General features: G+C 37.8%; 3 protein-coding genes, 1 non-coding gene and 1 pseudogene across 5 annotated transcripts in view; 2 read left to right on the forward strand and 3 right to left on the reverse strand.

Moving 5' to 3' along the window:
- The first annotated feature begins 759 nt into the window (after positions 1 to 759).
- LOC122084225 (major facilitator superfamily domain-containing protein 12-like) lies at positions 760 to 2,404 on the forward strand. The gene is made up of 4 exons (XM_042652311.1): positions 760 to 802; positions 923 to 1,147; positions 1,809 to 1,878; positions 2,006 to 2,404. The coding sequence occupies exons 2-4, from the start codon at positions 990 to 992 to the stop codon at positions 2,402 to 2,404; spliced, it is 627 nt and encodes a 208-aa protein (XP_042508245.1). The 5' UTR covers positions 760 to 802; positions 923 to 989.
- A 4,589-nt stretch (positions 2,405 to 6,993) lies between these two features.
- LOC122084226 lies at positions 6,994 to 10,483 on the reverse strand (annotated as a pseudogene).
- A 518-nt stretch (positions 10,484 to 11,001) lies between these two features.
- Positions 11,002 to 17,884, reverse strand: LOC122085177 (putative nuclease HARBI1). Its single transcript, XM_042653639.1, has 4 exons — positions 17,733 to 17,884; positions 17,579 to 17,625; positions 11,665 to 12,441; positions 11,002 to 11,573 (listed from the first exon to the last, which is right to left on the reverse strand). The coding sequence occupies exons 3-4, from the start codon at positions 12,434 to 12,436 to the stop codon at positions 11,092 to 11,094; spliced, it is 1,254 nt and encodes a 417-aa protein (XP_042509573.1). The 5' UTR covers positions 12,437 to 12,441; positions 17,579 to 17,625; positions 17,733 to 17,884; the 3' UTR covers positions 11,002 to 11,091.
- Positions 17,885 to 17,947: 63 nt separating this feature from the next.
- Positions 17,948 to 18,019, reverse strand: TRNAW-CCA. The gene has a single exon. It is a non-coding gene; the product is annotated as a tRNA-Trp (tRNA).
- Positions 18,020 to 19,052: 1,033 nt separating this feature from the next.
- Positions 19,053 to 19,525, forward strand: part of LOC122083482 (60S ribosomal protein L7-2-like) — a 4,591-nt gene continuing 4,118 nt past the window's right edge. For both annotated transcript variants that reach the window (XM_042651313.1, XM_042651314.1), the window contains exon 1: positions 19,053 to 19,216. The gene's annotated coding sequence lies outside the window, so the exon portion shown is untranslated. The remainder of the gene's footprint in view (positions 19,217 to 19,525) is intronic.

Below are 19,525 nucleotides of genomic sequence, written 5' to 3' on the forward strand. Positions count from 1 at the left end.
CCAAAACCGAAGAAAACGTTTTAAGATTTCTGAATTCATTTCTTCCCCAAATCCCTTCCCTTCGTTTTCTTCCCCAAATCCCTAATCCCTTCTTCTGAGTTCTGAAATCGTGCTCCGGTGAATCCGTGAATCGTAGCCGTAGTCCGGTGCTCCGGTGAGTCCGTGACTCCATCTCTCCCGGTGAGTCCGTGAAACCATGACTCCATCTCTCCCTTCTTTCGTGACACGATTTTCCAACCTAGGAAAAACCGAGCGAACGGAGCCATTACCTGAAGGCGGCTCACGAATGTTGGCCGCAGCGGATTGACGACGGTTCAGAGTTCAGACTTCAGAGTTCAGACTTCAGACTCGACGAATCGTTAGAAGCGGCATCAAAACGAGTGAGCAACAGCTGCTGAGACGAGTTGCCGTCCTCAGGACCCGTGGTTTGAGAGGGTTGCTGTTGAGGTACGCTCTTCGAGCCCTTGTGTGTCTTCGTCGAAGGTGCTCTCTCTCTCTCGCTCTCTGTCTCTACTCTTCTTCTTCCTCTTGTTCTGTAATATAGCATCGAAAGGGTCTGGGCGCAATGGTCACTTTCGCCATGGCTTCTTTTTCCAAGTTACTTTCAGTCTGCAATTTCAATCAACCATGGAGTAACCAGTGAGTATAGAAGGGATGCAGTTAGTTTTGTCAATGTGTCGTGAGTCTCGTGACTCTTTAGAAGCAATGGAGCATGCAAGCTATCAACCACCCTAAATACTTAAGACGGTGATAGTTATATCTCTTGTTGGATTACTCTGAGCTGTAGATAGACTTTCAAAAGGTTTGGCTGATGTGTAACAATGTCTAGTTTGATCTATTTTCTGTTTTTTATTTGTCTGATTAGATAACTATGAAATTTGTGCTTTCTATTAATGAAGCCCTGATCTCTCCCATGCAGTAGTTTCTACAGGGTGGAACAACTTAGACATGTTTTAATTTGTTTATAAATTGTAATCTGGTGTATCAACATGGTTAATAGTTCGGAAGATGAGGAATCCTGCAGTAAACCCCTCGGAAGAGTTTCTGTGGTTTACTACGGTGTTGGCCACATGCTCAATGACATCACATCTGCACGTTGGTTTACTTACCTCTTAGTGTTCTTGACAGATATTGGACTGTCCCCAAGGTACATTTCTTGTTACCTAACTTTCATGTCATATAACATTTGTCTTGGGCTTTCTGTAAACTTTGATTGCTGGTCCTCAATGCTGCAGCATTAGTCTGATCTTAGAAAATGCTGTTGCTTTCTTTGTTAATCTATGAAGTTCTGATTCTGGTTTTACCCCAGAGTCATCAGCTGTGGTTGCATTAATGATTTTTTTTAAGTCTTACACAAACATGATCTGGATCAAGTTGCTTATAACCTTCCCTGTTGTGAACAGAGATATCAGTTGAGAAAATGGCAACTATTCCTTATCATATTACCGATAAAATGACATCTCCGTTCAGATTATACATATAACAAAAATTACTTGCAAATTTTCCTGCAAATAATTTGGTGTATCATTAAATAATTCCATCTATAAGCTTTAGAATCTGTTATTGAAAAGTGTCATTTTTGTTTCTCTTGTGGAAGCAGTCTTTTATTTGACAGGCATATGGTGCCCATTACCACATAACAAATGTCACTTTTATGTTTCTGTTGGCAGTTCTGGTTTATATATTAACCACCATATTTTACTTATGAAATGAGCCTTCTAATAAATTTTCTTGCACTATTATGAGGGAGTTTCCAACAGTTTCTACATGGAGTTTTTTTTAATCCCTGTGTTGGTTCTTATCCATAGGGATGCAGCCATAGTCATGCTGTCGGGTCAAGTTGCTGATGGGTTTACAACCATATTTGCAGGGGAACTGGTACAGTCAGATTCATTTACTACATTATCTGACTTGCAACATGATTTGTTTTTGTTGTAAAATATCTTTTTTTAGTTTTTGATTTTACACTGAAAATGATTATTACTTTTTTTTTCTTACATGCTAGATAGACAGGTTTGGACATTTCAAAATATGGCATGGTGCAGGATCAGTTCTGGTCACCATTTCCTTTTCTTTTGTTTTTGGCGGTTGCCTACCTTGCAGAATCTTTGAGCGTAATTGGAGTGCTTGGGATACAGTACAAACAAAGAAAAGAAATAGATTAGCCCTAGAGATGCTAGAGGATTTGGTATATATCAGGATGAACTCTATGATGAGGGAGAACTATGAAAGCCAACTACATAAAGATTCAAGGCCTATTGATTTAGATAATCTTGGTGACTTACCTATAGTAGACTTTGAGCTTGAAATGGAGAGGCTTAAGCAGACGTACGAGGAACCTGAACCATCTGACATTGGAGCTGATGGAGGATCTACTTCATGTAGTTTAATGTCTCCTCATTGATCTTTTTTTTTTTTTTTTTTATAATTGATCTTTGGACCTGTTATAATGATACTGAGTTCTTTAGACATCTTGGATGATATGGATGGATGGTTTTTTTTTTTTATATATATTTTGGACATGTCTTTTTTAATATGGTATATTAAGTTTTAATTTGGAATTTACATTGGATGCTATATTTTGGATGATATATGCATGAATGTTTGATGTTGATGTAGTTTAGAACATTAGATGCAGGTATACAGGCAATAATCTCTCAAATTACATGATGATATATTGCCGTTTTTTTGGTGTCGTTTTTTTGAAAACTACACGTTTAATACTCGTACCGTTCATTTCTGTCCGTTTGACGTATCCTGTTTTTTTGACCCTTTTTTTGACCGTACCGTTCATCGTTTTTATCCGTTTAAAACACGTACCGTACGTCTCTGTATTTTTTCCGTTCCCGTTTTAACTAACAGTGCCATGACTCGATGGATCAACCCAACTTGAAGGCGTATATAAATTTTCTATTGTCTTGTTGTGTAAGCAAGTGAGATTTGATGCTTTTTGTGTTAGGGATCTGGGCGAGAGTTTCTTGCCACGAATTTGAATGTTCTTGAGAATCTATTTCTATTATGATATTTCTAAAAAAAATCATCTTTTTTGTCCGAGGACTTGGCACATACTAAGAGAGGAATGAGATTTAAGAAAAAAAGAATGCTGAAGGAAAAGAAAGGGAAGAAGTATCTAAGAAAAAAAGAATGCTGGCAAAGCTATGTGAGCTGAGAAAGAAAGACGAGATAAAACCCTGGATTAAAACTTATGCATCGTTTGACAGCTTTTGTTTTTGTATTTTTTTTTTCCATAAATGGAAAAACAACTCAAAAAGCATTTGATAAAGTTGTTCCGTTTCACCCGTTTCTAGAAACATAAATCAAAATTTATGTCTATTTACAATTTTAGAAACAACTTTGATGGAACAAATTGGATTTGTTTCATCGTTTCTAGAAATAAATTGGAGAAAGAAAAAAAAAAAGGCTGTTGTGCCCGATAAATCTCTCAACTATTTTAACCTAAAAAGAGGCAACCGAATTGAGGATCCGATTATACTATTGGGTTTTTTAGTGGCATTACATCTACAAAAAGAGTTTCAAAAAATAGATTTATCAAACACCAAAAAATCCATTTTTGTCTTCGTAGACATGAAAAGCCATTTCTGTTGTTTCTAGACACAAAAACAACAAAAGCGTTATCAAGCAGTGCCTTAGTCTATCAAGATCATGTGGCCTATCACTGATATTATTTATTTAGTTTTCGTTGATGATATCTTTTTATTTTGATGGGCCATCTCATTCATGATGTCCAAACTATCCAAGCTATCGTTGATATTTTTAATGATTTTTAGGGCATAAAGTGAATTTTGAAAAAAAAAGTTAAGTCTATCTTAATACACACACTCCAGCAACCACATCTTATAGAATGAATAAGGAGAGGTCTATCAATAACCGAGCCACTCTGATACTACTCCTTACCTCACCCCAACGAGCAAAGTCACCGAAGCAAGTCTAAAAGCCAAAGAGTGATCTTTGAATGATGCTTTCAAGCCAGCCTTACTCATACTTAAGGGTAAGGTAGGTTTGGGTATAGCATCTCACTTCAAATCTAAAATTTGTAGGGCTTTCTACATGAAAGAGATGCCCCTTTAATATTAGTATCTAGAGGCCCCCACTTTCAACCCTAAATCCAAGGAGAAAATTGCCTTTCAAAGATCATGGAATGGTTCAACGGAAGCTTGCTATTTTAAAAGCTCCCCTTTTATCCCTCGCTTGTCAAATGTTCTTGATTAAATCTGTTCTCAGCTCCATCTAGGGTGTCAAAATTAGGCCTAAACTTTTTCTTTTTTTAGTACAAAGGGTTCTCCCCAAAATGAAAAGGACAATATATTAAACAAAAGAAGTAATAGAGATTTTACAATGCTTAATAATCCTTAGGAAACAAAGTCCCATACACCCACATATGATCAACAGCCCACTTAGAAATTGTGTTGGCCACAACATTATCCATCTTAAAGACATGACGAAAACAACAGGAAGCAAACTAGTTACATTAATGGAAACAATCCAAACGAATCAGATCATGCTTTGGATTGAAGTGCAACCTTAAATTATATCGAACCAAATCAAAAACCAAAATAACTCAACACCAAATCTTATATTCATAACTTATAATGATAAGATTTGACTAGAAAAAAATGGCATATTATAGTAAATAAATATAACTAATATTGAAACCAATGGATAACAAATTACTAAGTAAATAACTGATATTGAAATTACAAAAGAACCCATCCAATCATTCATTTAACTATCCAACTAGTTTTGTTTAGTGAACAAAAAAATCCTATTTTTGTTTAGTGAACAAAATAATCAATAGTAAGTATGGGAAAATGTTGGGTATCCCACCGATATCAAGTATGCTAGCACCCATTGTGTCTATCTCTCTCTTCCCTTTTTCAAAAATGACCCTCATATCCTTCCTGAATGATACTCCATCATGTGATCCTATTGATGCTATCCGTTAGTATACTTGATATCGACTGCATTGACATACCTATCCGTCTCCCTAAAAGTATTATTACAATCACAAATCAGTTTCTCTATTCATAACCTAATATTCAATATTCAATGATTTGTAACAATTTCCCTTATAATAAAAAAATCTCACTAATATTGTAAAAAATAGATAATCGATTCACCATTTTATAATCTCTTATCGGTTGCATTTGATTACCAATCCAATAAGAATCAATTTGGTTCGATTTGAGTTTTATCAATCAATTTCAATCATTTTTATCGGTTCGGTTTGGATTTTATCAATTGGTTTCGATCATTTTTAACAGTTCAGGCTAGGTTTTGACACCCCTACTCTCACTGCTTGTGAAATTGGACGTAAACCCAAATCCTATGGGGGTCTTGGCTTTTAGGAAGGCTGATCATAAACTTGCTTCTGCATCACTTGGTTGGAATCAAATCACTTCCCTTATTCTTTATGGTGCAGGGTCCTCAAAGCCATGTACTTCCCATTTATCCTCATTAGATGCGGATTTTCAACCTAAACAAGGCTCATGGACCTGGAACAACATCATCCATATTCTGCCCCTTCTTAAAAATGGATATGATTCTAGGATTAACATTTGGACCCAACCATGCATACAGAAATAAAAGAATACACTCCTTATAGCAATAAATGGAATCTCTCTCTCTCCTTCAATTTGTCTTTACTCATCAATTAGTTTCCAATATAAAAATAATAATAATAAAAAATAACAGTAAAGAGTTTTTTTTTCACCTTATTGTTCGTGAGAATCGATATCTAATCCACTAGCAAAAAACCCTATATAACCACAGGACGAAATTCTCAAAATACTCACCATAACCAAGAGGATTTTACAATGATGCAGAGATCAAGAACTTGGTGTGGTTGCATGTTGCATCCCCTCCACATTTTCAAAAACTAAATAAAAACTTGATTAAAACCAGTTTCATCTCTGTTCTTCATCTCCCCTTTTCCTAATAGGCTATGAAATTGAGAAAGAAACGAAAAAAAAAAAGAGCTGCAAATGGGTATTTTATCTTCCCAATCGGGGCTCAGGTTCGCCTTTTCTCAGGCAACTAAAGGGTCTCCACCAGTGGCTGCAAACAACGGTTGCCTGTGAGAGAAGAGATAAGACCCTCTCACCGCCCTCCGAGTTGCCCCGCCAATGCAGGTGGAGAGATCTATCCCCGACGCCTGTAAATCGGCAAATGCGAACACTTTTTCATCATCATCGCCCCTAACAATCGGTTGTAAGAAGAAGCAGAGAGAGAGAGAGAGAAAGAGAGGAGAAGAAGAAGAAGTAATAGTAGTAGCAGTAGCAGTAGCAGCAGGAGCAACAACAACAACAACAACAGCAACAGGCACCACCACCACCACCACACACGCACGCGCGCGCGCACACACACACACACACACACACAAACAGGGGCTGTTGAGTTTCAGAGAATCATCGGCTCTGATATGAGAAAAATCTCAAATCTCAGAGAGGGGCAACCACCCCAAGAAACATCCCATCTCTCTGAACGAGCCTCATACTCAAAACTAATGTGTTTAGATATTACTCCGAGCCCTCTACTTATAGTGCTCTAACTTGAACTTCTTCCTTTTTTACCCTTCTCTAACCACTAGTTACAGAACTGCTCTGGATGGGCATTCTGGTCATTTCAAGCTTTTCATTTAATCAACAGTTATGGATATATCCTCCTACAATATAGCTTCCAAACCAACGGTTCTAGTCCAAGTATGATAAACTATATCTAGTCCAAGGTGAGCATGGCATTCATTTCATACTCTAATATAAATTTAGCCAGAACAAACTAAAATGTTTTGTGTCTTCATCAGGCCCAAGATTTATACTTGATTACCAGACATATGCTAGGAATGTTCATTTTGGCTGATCATGGCTTTTAAGAGGAATGTAGAACATGAACATCCAATGATCCCAACACTTGCAGAATGAAGATTGAAAGTCATTCAAGGAGATTGATATCTCATTTTAACACTTAGAAATATAATCTTCTATAAGTTTGCAATGTTGTATTTGCAAACTCATCCAATCATAAACTTAAAAAATGAATCATTTAGATACAAATGAAGCTTGCAACTATCCAATTCAAGGGTTAAAGTCCCATTCAGATACTCCTCCAGAAAGACAGGGAGAGAAGGAAATGAAAGAAAAGAATGATACAAAAGAATATTGCAGGAATTATAGGGTGTGGCTACAAAGAATTGGAACTGATTTCAAAGTGGGATTTTACATGACCTTTTTTCCCCTCTGATGAAGTTTAGACCCAGATACTGTGTTGGCTGGCTGAATTAGTTAAGAAAGCTATTATGAACAACATATTCTGTCAGAAACTGTACTAATTTAAATCTGAGACAAATCACTTTCATTTCTAAAATAATACTTGATACCCACAATCTGTAATGGCCTAATGGGCAGACACTCTGCAGATCGAATACAACATGCATATTCCTGTGTTGAAGTTAAGCTCCCTTCACAGATGTAGAAGTCATTACATCCCTGCTTCAAGTAGGCATTCTGAAGAAGATATTTCATCTTTATTAAGGTTCCCACCAGAAGAATTTCATACATGACTAGTAAAATCTGGATTATCTTTTCCCTTTGTTTTTATTACTCCAAAACTCAGAAAGATATGTCATAGGGGCTCAGAAGAAACATGCATTGTTTACCTTTGCTACTCAGCAACTATGCACCTGGCTTGAACAAAAGAGAACAAGAAATGTGGGTGAGCACATATTCCTACACCAGAAGCACAGACCTGAAGGTGAGTGAAGAACAGGAAGTAGGAGTATCTCACAAAGTTATAAGATTAAACAGTGGAGAGCCTATGTTAAATGGTTCAAAATCAGACACCAATTTAAACTACAAAGGTGTACAGCCATCATCATACCAGTATCTATCACACTCCAAGTATCCTTGCCAGCCACTGTAATGGATTGCTTATGGTTCCACTTGGTTGCCCAGTGTGCTGAATCTGATAATCCTTCAACATCGAAATTATACAGTATTGATAAGAAAAATAATGAACAAAAACAATTCAGAAAACAAATAGAACAGATCACCCAATTTGTGATATGTAACGGGAGAAATTTAAAATTTCTGATATGCATTGTGAGAGACCAAGGCATCCAGTTCCCCAGTTCCCTGGAACCTTCCACACATTCAAGAAGAAGGGACAATGAAATACTTCAGATCCTCCTAGGATACCTGTATTAACAAACCACAAGCATTTATGGTCAAGAATATCTAAAGAAACACAAAAACAGTAAATGTATCAGGAGAGCCTAGTCCATGATCTGTTTTGGGTTGTATTGTACTACTAGATATTATTTTCTCCACCAATAAATAAATTTAAATCTAAAAAAAAAAACAACATTACAGTTAATCAGTAAACCGAATGCAACAAAAGAATTTAAAATTAAAAAAGGGATACCAGACATTTTACAGGGAAAGCCCTCCATGTTGAATAAACAATTATCAAAAGAAACAAGGGCAAAGTAGGACGGAGAAAACAATAATGATAGCCACCAGAAGAAAAGTGAGAAGGAAATAGCTTCGAAAAGTGGAGAACCTCACCTGCTTGAGGAGGTATTGCTGTTGTTGACGAAACCTGTAGACTCACATAACAAAGAGGAAGTATTGATCAAGTGATGTACCCCTGGAATTGGTTCTGTGGTAAATGTGCATCTGTTGCTCACCCGATTGAAGAAAAGGTAGAGAGCGAAGCACAGACACGCCTGAGTTAACAAAGTGCAAACCCATGAAGGTTTCACCATCACTAAGCTCACAATCGGGGTTAGGGAATGAGGAACTTTCTTTTTCCGTTTGGAGAGAAGGAAAGAATATTGTATTAATGTAAATATAGAGCAAGAAATTTACAGATGATTTGCATACTCATAAACAGATACCTCGAAGCATTTCTCCAATTCTGTTTTTGAGATTCTTGGGTAAGTCAATTGAAAAAAAAATAAAAATAAAGGTTATATATAATTGGATTGAGGCATTGATAAAATGTCTGCAGTCCAGTTGGTTTCTCTGTACACAGAAGACAAAACAAAAATGCATGTCCTGAAATAGAGATCTGAGGTGTTTAACAAGTTTCCCAATGGAGCTAACGATTTCTCTGTACTATAATGAATTGAACTCTTCGAATTCAACCTTAATTCTTTTGTATCCCTTGTCAGCTGCCACTAGACGCCATCTTGTATCTTCTAGCTCCAACCAGATAACAGACTTTGCTTGGTCAGCACTGCCTGCCACAATAAACAAAATTTTCTAATTGTGAGATCAACCTGTGACAACATATCCAGCTCCATCCGATCTCCTTTATCCATCTATTTAGGGCAACCCAACCGTGAGGAGTGGCTTCCAAGTCACCCAAGTGGGGTATATTGGATTAAGGTCCCAATAAACTCTGCTACTATCTGAGCTGCTTTGCTGCGGAATAATCTATTATTTCTATCAATCCAGATGTGATATGAGTTTGATCACCTGGGCCGTGGGGGAGCTTTGACAAATTCTTGTTATCTACTGTATGGCTTTCCAAATCTCCTTGGAGCAGGTACATTGAAAGAACAAGGGGTCTTGGAAACCCATCCATATAAGCATAAGAGGCATTCCACACATCCAAGGAAGCACCCAGGCCATCAGTTTGGTCTTAGTGGTCAAGGAGATACAGACTAAAACTTTTTATTTTTTATGTAAGGGGTTAGGGACCTATTAATTACAGAAATAACATTGAGCCCACACCTGGATAGACCTCTCATGTCTCTCTCTTTATATTCATCAATCCAGCGGATCAATCACAGTTTTCCATCGCAGGAATCTCTAGGGAAACCTCAAGAACATGGCATCCTTGATCTTGATCAGCAAATGCATGGCCACAAACACAATTCCTCCCTTCTTCCAGGGCTCAGCGAAGATGTACTCAAGTAGCTCAACCCTTCAGCATCCAAAGCCACTAAGGACTCATCCAGCAACCAAATGGGGCAATCAATGGTGAGAAGCCTTGCGAACTGAAGCCACATATTCTGCCCCATGACACCATCCTTGCCTTCCCATTGGAAAGCCTGCCAAGACTCATGAGCTTGAGAGCATTCATTGAATCATTGCCTTGCCACAATTGCCTTCGAGGACCTCAAACCATTGGACATTGTCAAGGACAGTCAACTAGTGTTCTTGATGGCATCCTTGAAGGAGAGCCAGTTGAGCTGGAGCTTGTACTGCTGGAACACACCCGACTCGATGATCTTGTCACTATTCTAGAGGATCTCACCTGCTGAGGGGTTTGGAGAAGCCTGCAAGCATGCAAAGAACGTGATTTGTTGGGGTTGTGCCCATAGAATGAGGGTTGTAACATTGTGGACAGAGGTGCTGATTTTGCCAAGGACTATTGGGCATATCTCATGCCAGAGGCATGGTTGAGGAGAGGTGGCTTTTGCAGTGACATTGTTTCTTCTCTTCCTCCAAATAGTGAAGCATTATACTTTGCTAGACATAGTGATGCCTAGAAGGCTAGAAGGATCCTAAAATGAATAACAAATCAGGGCTCTCCATTGTTTCGCTGTTTGAGAAGATTTTCCACCAGACCTCATCTTTCCTAGTCCAAACTCTAAACTCCAATCAGTGATCAAGGGGCAAACAAAATAAAAAATTGGCATTCAAAAATCCCTCAAAACAAACAGAAACCAGAGGCAATTTCCTTTGAGGCTGTCTCTAGTACAATTTTCAATTTTGTTTCTGTCTTATTTCTGAGAGATCATTTTCAGGAATAACTTAGAGGCCAGAAACAGAAACCGTTTGGTTATTAGTAAAGAGAATAGATTTGAGAGAAAGAAATAGGTTTGGTATGCTGATGTGTAGAATAAATTTTGTAACCCTGATTTACAATACAGGTTGAGACCTCCAAAGTAGGCCAAGTAGGCCACGTTGGGTTGTGAAATCGACATAAAATAGGAGTACTGTGTATGCGTCGTGGAAAAAAAAAATAAAAAAGAACTGCTCAACACAAATAATAGTCCATCCATAAAATTTAATAGACATTGCAAACAGTTACGTAGAAAATAAAAAACACAATAGACACATTTAGTCATCCTAAATCCTTGTAGGTTTCCTCAATCTGATTGGCAATTTGATTCCGATATGTTTCCCATTGTTGTTGTTGCGTACCATCAACCACATTTGCGATGTTTACGTCCTCATAGTCATCACTATCACTACCATCATCTTCACTTTCATCATCGAACTCTCCCCTCTTTGCTTTCTCAAATAGCCAATCTGATGTCGTTTGCTTTCTAATGAAATTGTGTATGGCTACACATGCAATCACAATCAATGCTTGTGTTTTGAAACTATAAGCAGGCATCATCTTCAAAATGGGGAAACGTTTCTTCAAGACGCCAAATGATCTCTTCATAACGATTCTTAATGATGAGTGTGTGAAATTAAATAACTCCTCTGCACTTTGTGGTCTTCTATGCCTAAAATCTTGTTGATGATACTGAACATTCTTGAAAGGAGCCATATACCCAGGCATATGTGTGTATTCAGAATCAACAAGATAGTATTTTCCTACAAAATTAACACTAAAGTTAAAATTTCAAATGACACTTGTATCTAACAAGTTTGATAAGAATGAAAAAATTAGAAGATGAAAGATCACCTGATGGCGGATGGGGAAACTTCAAACGAGGGGTGTTGATGGCTTCCCATAAGATTCGGTTATCATGTGCTGAACCCTCCCAACCAGCCCAAAGGAAGGTGAAGCACATGTCAAATGAACATGCAGCACATACATTTTGGGTAACTTTATTTTTTCTACTGGATATATATGGTACTTGTTTTGCAAGTGGAATTGATGCACTTACATGTGTTCCATCTATTGCACCAATGCAATTGACAAAGAATGGATAATACTTCCGATTGGATTTGATTTGAAGTGGTGTCTCCTCAAATGAGGGTGGTTGTACCATCTCTCTAGAAAATGTTCGTAAGGCTGCTAATACATTATGAAAGTGACGGCTCACTGTTTCACCCGAATGATGAAACAATTCCTGGATGACATCATTTCTAACATTATGAGCCATCACTAAGATGGCCATTGACAATTGTTCCTCCACTGTAATGTTTTTTGTGTTTGCCAATAAACTTCTTTCTTTCAATGCAGACACCAGCCCAATGAAATGCTCCCTAGACATACGAAATAGTCTACGAACCCTTCTTGGAGGTCTATTAGGGCTTAGCATTTCAAAGACCCATGCATGACCTGTGTGTTGGCATGTGTACTTAGGTTGCCTTGTAATTCGGGAAGTTGTTTCATCATCACTGTCTTCATCAATACTTCTCTTGCGCTTCAAATGTTGAATTGCATAACCAATTACAATAAGTGGTAACAATGAGTCACCACTAGAATCACTATCAAGTTCCCTATCCATAGTAACTGTTCATACATAAAATATCATATTAAACACATATAAGTCCAGCTTCCAAAATACGAAATAAGTAAACCACCCACACATATAATTAGTCTACTATGAGAGAGAGAGAGAGAGAGAGGAATAGAATAAACAACACAAAAAAATATAAGTTGAAATGCACACAAAAAAAAATGTCTATGATAAATCAAGCATAATATGTTACCAAAAGAAGAGAGCACAAATCCATCTACACCGTCCTGATTGAGCCACAAAGTCTATCTATGCCATCCCGAACTCATGTACAAACCCATAGAACAATTATCCATCTAAAATAAATTAGAATAAACAGGCTAAACAATCATCCATCTAGAGACACATATCATATAGGGGATCCAGGCTCCTCTCTCGCTTTCCTCTGGATTGCTTTAAGAATCCATGGTATGGAAGCCTATTCAAGCATCCTAATGAACATCTCTTCTTGTTCATTCATGGGTCAAGACCTTTTTGAGACATTGCATTCTGCCCCAAGGGAAGAGAATGAAGGAAGACAGCATGCGAGAGGTTGATTTCTCTGCCATACAATGCCTTTTTTTTTTTCCTGAATAATGAAGACTAAGACTGGAGTTTCGTGGAAAAAATAAGCCATTATCGGATTTGGACCGATGATTGACACCATATGAAAGCTACGTGACTCTACCGCTGAGAAAGAAGTCACAAGGGTCGAAACCAGAATGAAATCCATCGAATATTCACTCCCTACCCGAAGTAGTTGACTCAATAGACAGCTAGGCAAAAGCAAGGTTTGGAACCCTATCACTTTTGTTCATTCCTTAAGCACCTCAAAAGTCAGCACATGATGAGCAACCATTCTCTTAAGTTCTTCATCCACATTATCATCATCATCACTCTTCGATCTCTTGAATGAGAACCCAATAGGTCCCTTGCTCTTCTGCTTCTTTTTCTTCTTCATATCTGAAAATTCAACAGGCACTTTGGCATGATGTATCATTCTACCAGGAATTCATCATGACTTTGAGCCATCGTCATCCAAAGTTTGTTCATAATGGCCATATATGGTTTATGAACTACGGTGGTAGTGGTTCTCCAATGCAAGCCACCATCATAAGAGAGAGAGAGGTCAGTCGAGTGGTTTGATGCGGACCACTACTACCTGCCTCCACCATCATTATTTGGCAATAAGTTGTTTATTATTTTGGAGTAATAGCACCACTAGTACCTGCCTCCACCATAATTATTTGGCAATAAGTTGTTTATTATTTTGGAGTAACAGCATGCAGCTTTGATAAAAGGGAACCCTACCCTAGAGAGCAAATATGAACTGGTAGTGGTTTCAAGATTAATCAAAATGTTTTCTTTTTTCTTCTTTATATAACTAATTACCTACAAATTTAGTAATACAAAAAACTTCCAATACGTCTGATTCTAGGCAATTAAGCAACCAAAAGGGGAAAGGGTGAGACCAATGTTTTAGCCTCACTCAAGCCAACTGTTTGAAGAATTACTTATGTGCTTACATATTAGCTAATCCACATACACATTAATATTACATGCTTGCTGTTCATATGTTATAGATCAAAGAGAAGAGAACACTGTCCATGGGAAAGGCTTGAAATGACCAGGATTTTAGAGCACCGTTTATACAAATGAAACAGAATATAATGGGCTTCAATTCATTGATCACATGTCCCTTTCTGGGTCTTCCTACATCAACCTAGTAGCCTAGATTCATCCTTTGTTACGGTCCTGGAAGAACTCAACCCCATAAACCGGCTTACAAGGTGAGGGGACCCAAGACCATATCAACCCACATCAGTTCCCATATGAAACCGATGTGGGATCAGCCCCCATAAGCTGATATGGGATCATAACATACCACCACGCTTCCGAAAACCGACGTCCACGGCTGCCCACTCCGGATCAGGTAGCCTTTTATAGGCAGCTCTCACTCTACTCCAAGGTTTCTGCCTGGCGGTAGGTAGCCCTTTCTTAGTGGCTCTCACTCTGACACCAGGTAGCCCCTTTCGCGCACAGGTTGGGCCGAGGATCGGCTGCTCTGATACCACTGTTACGGTCCTAGAAGAACTCAACCCCATAAACCGGCTTACAAGATGAGGGGACCCAAGACCATATCAACCCACATCAGTTCCCATAAGAAACCGATGTGGGATCAGCCCCCATAAGCTGATATGGAATCGTAACATCCTTGCTCATATTTTTTTTTTTTTTCACACACCAACCAAAGATCTGCTGCATTTTTCCTTTTTCGTAGGTATTGCATGTAAACCAAGAGCTCTGTTCACAACCCAAACAATCTGTTGCCATCCCCACACCATCATATCTCTCTCTCTTGTCCATTTTCACTAGCAATTTGGAACAAATTTCACGTAAAATTCCCCACCAATATCCCCTTTTTCAATTTCTAACTTTGAAACTGAGTCCTCTATCTCATCTTTCCACAACATAATTCAGATCACTGCAAGCCTTTACTCTCTGGACTTTGCAGTTAAACTACAACAGAGCACTTACTCTGGTGGAAGAGAGTTTGCTTGCAAGCATTAGATTGTCTCTAAGCAAACACCATGTCTAAATTTCTATACTATGTTTGTTTATAAAGTAGCACCAAAAAATGGAAAAGAAGTTTGCTTGTACGCATAATATCTAGGTCTACACTTCCAATATGTTTCCCAGATCCCTTGTGCAAAAACAAGAAAAGGAGGAAGGATAGTAGTATAGCACATTGTATGACTGATTATCAGAAAGTATAAATATTAGCCAGTGCACAAGGGCACTCCTGGCAAGGTTGTTTGATCCGTATAAAATTTTGGTTCGGATTCAGGTTGATGGTTTATTGGTATTCCTCATTAAGGTTTTGGTCCCCATAGAGTCTTTGTTGGCAGATTTGAATTTAGGCTGATTGGATTTATTTGGGTTATTTGGGTTTGTTTTCTTTAGTCAAATTTGGTCATGGGCCAAGATCGCTTGGGAACTCCCCAACCTTAACTTTGCAGTGTGAATTTGTAAAAATATAAAAGCCAAACCCATTGCAATATCAATCTTTCATCAGAAATTGTGATTGATTCTTAAACCTGTTAATTAAAAGTTGTAATTGGTTCCATTTAGACTTTTTGATCGAATGTTGAAATTGCTTGGGATTTATCTTTTGAGTTTTCTATGGATCAAACCAGTTTAAATAGGTTTCAATTGGTTTAGTTGGACAGACTTGAGCATAATTCTTGGCCAAGGTTTCTTTTGGGGCCCATTCGGACTAATCAAGGTTTTGGTTCAGGTTTGGGCACCACGGGTTTGCTTTGAGGTTGCCTTACAAACATGAGTTTATATCAATTCTTGCACTACATGGAATCTGAGTGGGTTTGGGTTGTTTTTTATGAAATTAGATCTCTTTTCTTTACTAAAAAAAAAAAAATTGCATTTCATAGAATTTGGGTTAATTCAGTTACATGTGGGTATGTTAGAATATGTATTTAAGTGCCGCAGGAGCACATTAGTGCTCATCTTTTGTCAAGGTTGCCCATCCATGTGGCCTTATCTGCGAAGGTTGTGTGTGTGATCCTCATCTTCTCCCAAAGTTAGGGTTTTCTCCTATAACCCTAACTAGACTATCTCATCAATTCTTCATCAAAATCAGATATAACTTGGAGGAGTGCTTCATTACCCTTATTGGGCAGTTTGATCCAAGTATAGACCCTTTCTGACAGCTGGTTTTGAAGATGTGGTATTTCTCCCACCATTGTTGATTTAGAAACAAAAGGAACCAAAGAGAAAGGAAATTGTTTCTTTAACGGCCCAGTCAAGCCACTTCCAACAGGTTGACTCTATATATCTACTGGTTTCTTAAAACCATAACAGAGCATCAGTTTCTATAATTCAATGCCTGAACCTAGTTGTCATGGCATCTAGGCGACCCAAGGTGCTGGAGGGATCTTGAACACAAAGCAACATCAACAAGTTGACCAAGGATTGGCAACTGTAGAGTTTCTATAAACTCTAAATTGAATGATAAACAAACATCGGTAGAGTTTTATTATAGTGGCATTCGTTAAAAAAAAAAGTTGAAGGATTTATAGGGACTAAGGACCATACATAAAAAAGAAATTAAAGTTTTTCAAACCCCCCAAGCTGGAAGGAGTAAAGTTCTCCATAAATGCTTTGGTAGCATCTCTCCGTTACAGTAGAATTGCTTCTTAGATAGTTTCATTATAGAAATTCTGAATAATATGTTACTACTTGGAATGAACACCAGTAATTATCTATTTCTTGAAAACAGCTCCCATGTAGGTTTATGTTAAGAATTAAGTGTCATTAGGATGATAAACAGTTAAACAACAGTCTAAATATGTATGTAGAAACACGGCACAAAATCCAACAACAAGAATCCTTGATCAACTTCCTCAAATTTCTAGCACACTAGACACTGATGCTACATACTTGGCATTAGATGCACTAACAAGTAGCATGATCAAGACAAATAGATATAAAGTTTGTTATCCATGTAATTTTTTTTTTCTACGATTAGTTTGTAACTTATAATTTCCCTCTTACAGATAATTTCAGCTAATAAAACTTTTATTTAATATATGCGCATAATTTTGCTAACATTTGTTTTCCTTGAACTGTGGCCTTCCATGAGATATTGGGCAGGAGGCTGGTGAGCTTTTAAAAGGAAAAAAAAAAGTACTCTGCTTCCATTGCGGATAGTTGGAAAATTACGGGTAACAATTTGACCCACATTGGCAGGCAATGCAAAGCTTGTGTTATGTGATCCATTCTTTACTTTTTAATTATTCATACAACCATCGAGCCTAACTACTGCAGGGGTCTAGGGGAAATGATTTAGACCTAGGTTATAATCAGAAAGAAAAGAACTCTTGAACAATATCTAAGACAGAAAAAAAAAAAAAAAAAAAAAAAAAAAAAAAGAAGAAGAAGAAGAAGAAGAAGAAGAAGAAGAAGAATAAAAATACAGCAGCAGAAGCAGTTTCACATCCAAAATGGTTAGGCAAAATTCTATTGAATGGCATAACTACATGTCCCCAAATTTGTTGCTGTCAGAATCTCTAGTTTGGTATATTCTTTTCATATGCAGTTATATTCACACAAATACAAACAGAGAGAATTTACCAAGCTCGAGTCGCTGAGCGCTGGAATAGTTGCAGGGGCAGTGTCACCTGTGCAAGCAGGAAAACCAATAAAAAAGAAGAACAATAGAACATTAATCACAAGAAAAAGAATAGTAAGAGGCGTTTTTAGTCGCCCGATACGCAATTTCATATACCTCAATTCGTAAATCCTCCGTCTGCAGAGCAAGAAAAACAGATTCCACTGTGCTTGAGAGAGAGAGAGGGAGAGGGAGAGTTTTCGCTTAGCCTTTTAAATCTGCAAGACAAAGCCGAGGCCGGACGGGAATGAAACATGAAAAGGAGGAGTCGGATGTAATTTTACCAAAAAGCGGAAGAAGGTTGAGAACGAAAAAAACTTAAACTCAGGAATTGAACCCGACGTGAATCGAACACGCAACCTTCTGATCTGGAGTCAGACGCGCTACCATTGCGCCACGGATCCGAGTTATAAGTTTTAGCAACATATTTTTATAAATTTTAAGAAAAAAGTTCTCGATGTTCCCTTCACCATGGTTACCGTAGAACCGTAGGAAATGTACTAAATATCTCTCCTATTTCATTTTTTTTTTTTTTTTTTTCATAAAACCCCCTCTAATACCGAAATTGCACACAAGCCTCAAAAGGAACATACTCCCAAAGTTTTATTCACATTGGAGCAACAATTTATACATTGATCCATTTGATAGGTTTTCTAAGAAGATCACCTATTTCTCCCCCATGGAGGAAAGATCTAGCAATTCAATTATTGGATATCAAAAGAATCATTCTTTCTTAAGTCGCACGAGTAGAAAACCTCCTAAACGGCTCTAGGAGGGCATTGTTAATCTATATTTATCCTAATGAATCATCTATCGGATCGTTGCAATGGATGTTCGATTCCAAAGAGAAGGAAGAGATTTTTCAGAAAGTAAGTTTTTACGGTTTAGATCGACCATGCATCAATTTTTAATCATAAATTCAATTTAAAATACCCTTATGTATGTCCATGCATTTGTATATTGTCAATCTTCCCAACCTTTAAAAGCTTTTGAAAGAAGGTTGGGGAGAGAGAGTGCTTTAGGGCCTATGTGGTGGTTCAGTTCCATCTTGATAGGTAGGCAAGTCAAGTTGGCACTTAAATTTTTCACATATTTAGTATGCACACCATTTGTAGCCTTTAGATTTTGATACTTGATTTCGTAGCTCAAAGAATATATAGCGGATGAATCAATCTAGTCGACTCAAATTGAAACCATATTTCCGACTGGGTAGAAATTGGAACCTGCGAAGGCCAATCCCATTGTCAATCCTAATTTAGATGAAATTTGGCATGTCGGACTCTCTCTCCCAATTAACTGCGGTTTAATAATGACTTGAGAGTTGAGACTGACCCAACCCGACCCGACCCAACCATTGCTAACCCTAGCCTGAACAATTCGAGCCCGGATCTACACAATATATAAAGCCCAGCGCAATTAACCACCGAATTTAAGCCCAGATCAGCTAACCTATTCTTCTCCTTGTTGAGTGTTACTCCGCTTCTCCCCGCCCTAGAAATCTATAAAACTGCAGTCTCTGTTACTCCCAACATCTGCTTCTTAACGCATTAATCGTAGCAGAAGTCAAGAAAAGAAGGAGGAGTTCGTGTCACCTTTCATCTGTGAGTAAATGCATAATTTTGCGACTTTGGATTCTGTATGTACTTGGTTTTGAGGTGTTTCGACCATTTCTGCTGCTAAAAAATCTTGAAACTCTCAACTTGGTTTGTTTTTTCATTACTGTTAGCTAGGATTACGGTGCGGAGAAAATATGTTGAGTTTATTCAGTGAACCTGATTGGGATTTTCTAGAGAAGTCATTTAGAAGATTGAGGCTTACTTCTTCTTCTTCTTTCTTTCTTTCTTTCTTCTTCTTCTTTCTTTCTTTCTTTCTTGTTCTTCTTCTTCTTCTTCTTCCTTTTTTTTTTTTTT

Source organism: Macadamia integrifolia, chromosome 7 (genome assembly GCF_013358625.1).
Source record: "Macadamia integrifolia cultivar HAES 741 chromosome 7, SCU_Mint_v3, whole genome shotgun sequence".
NCBI classification, from domain to species: domain Eukaryota; kingdom Viridiplantae; phylum Streptophyta; class Magnoliopsida; order Proteales; family Proteaceae; genus Macadamia; species Macadamia integrifolia.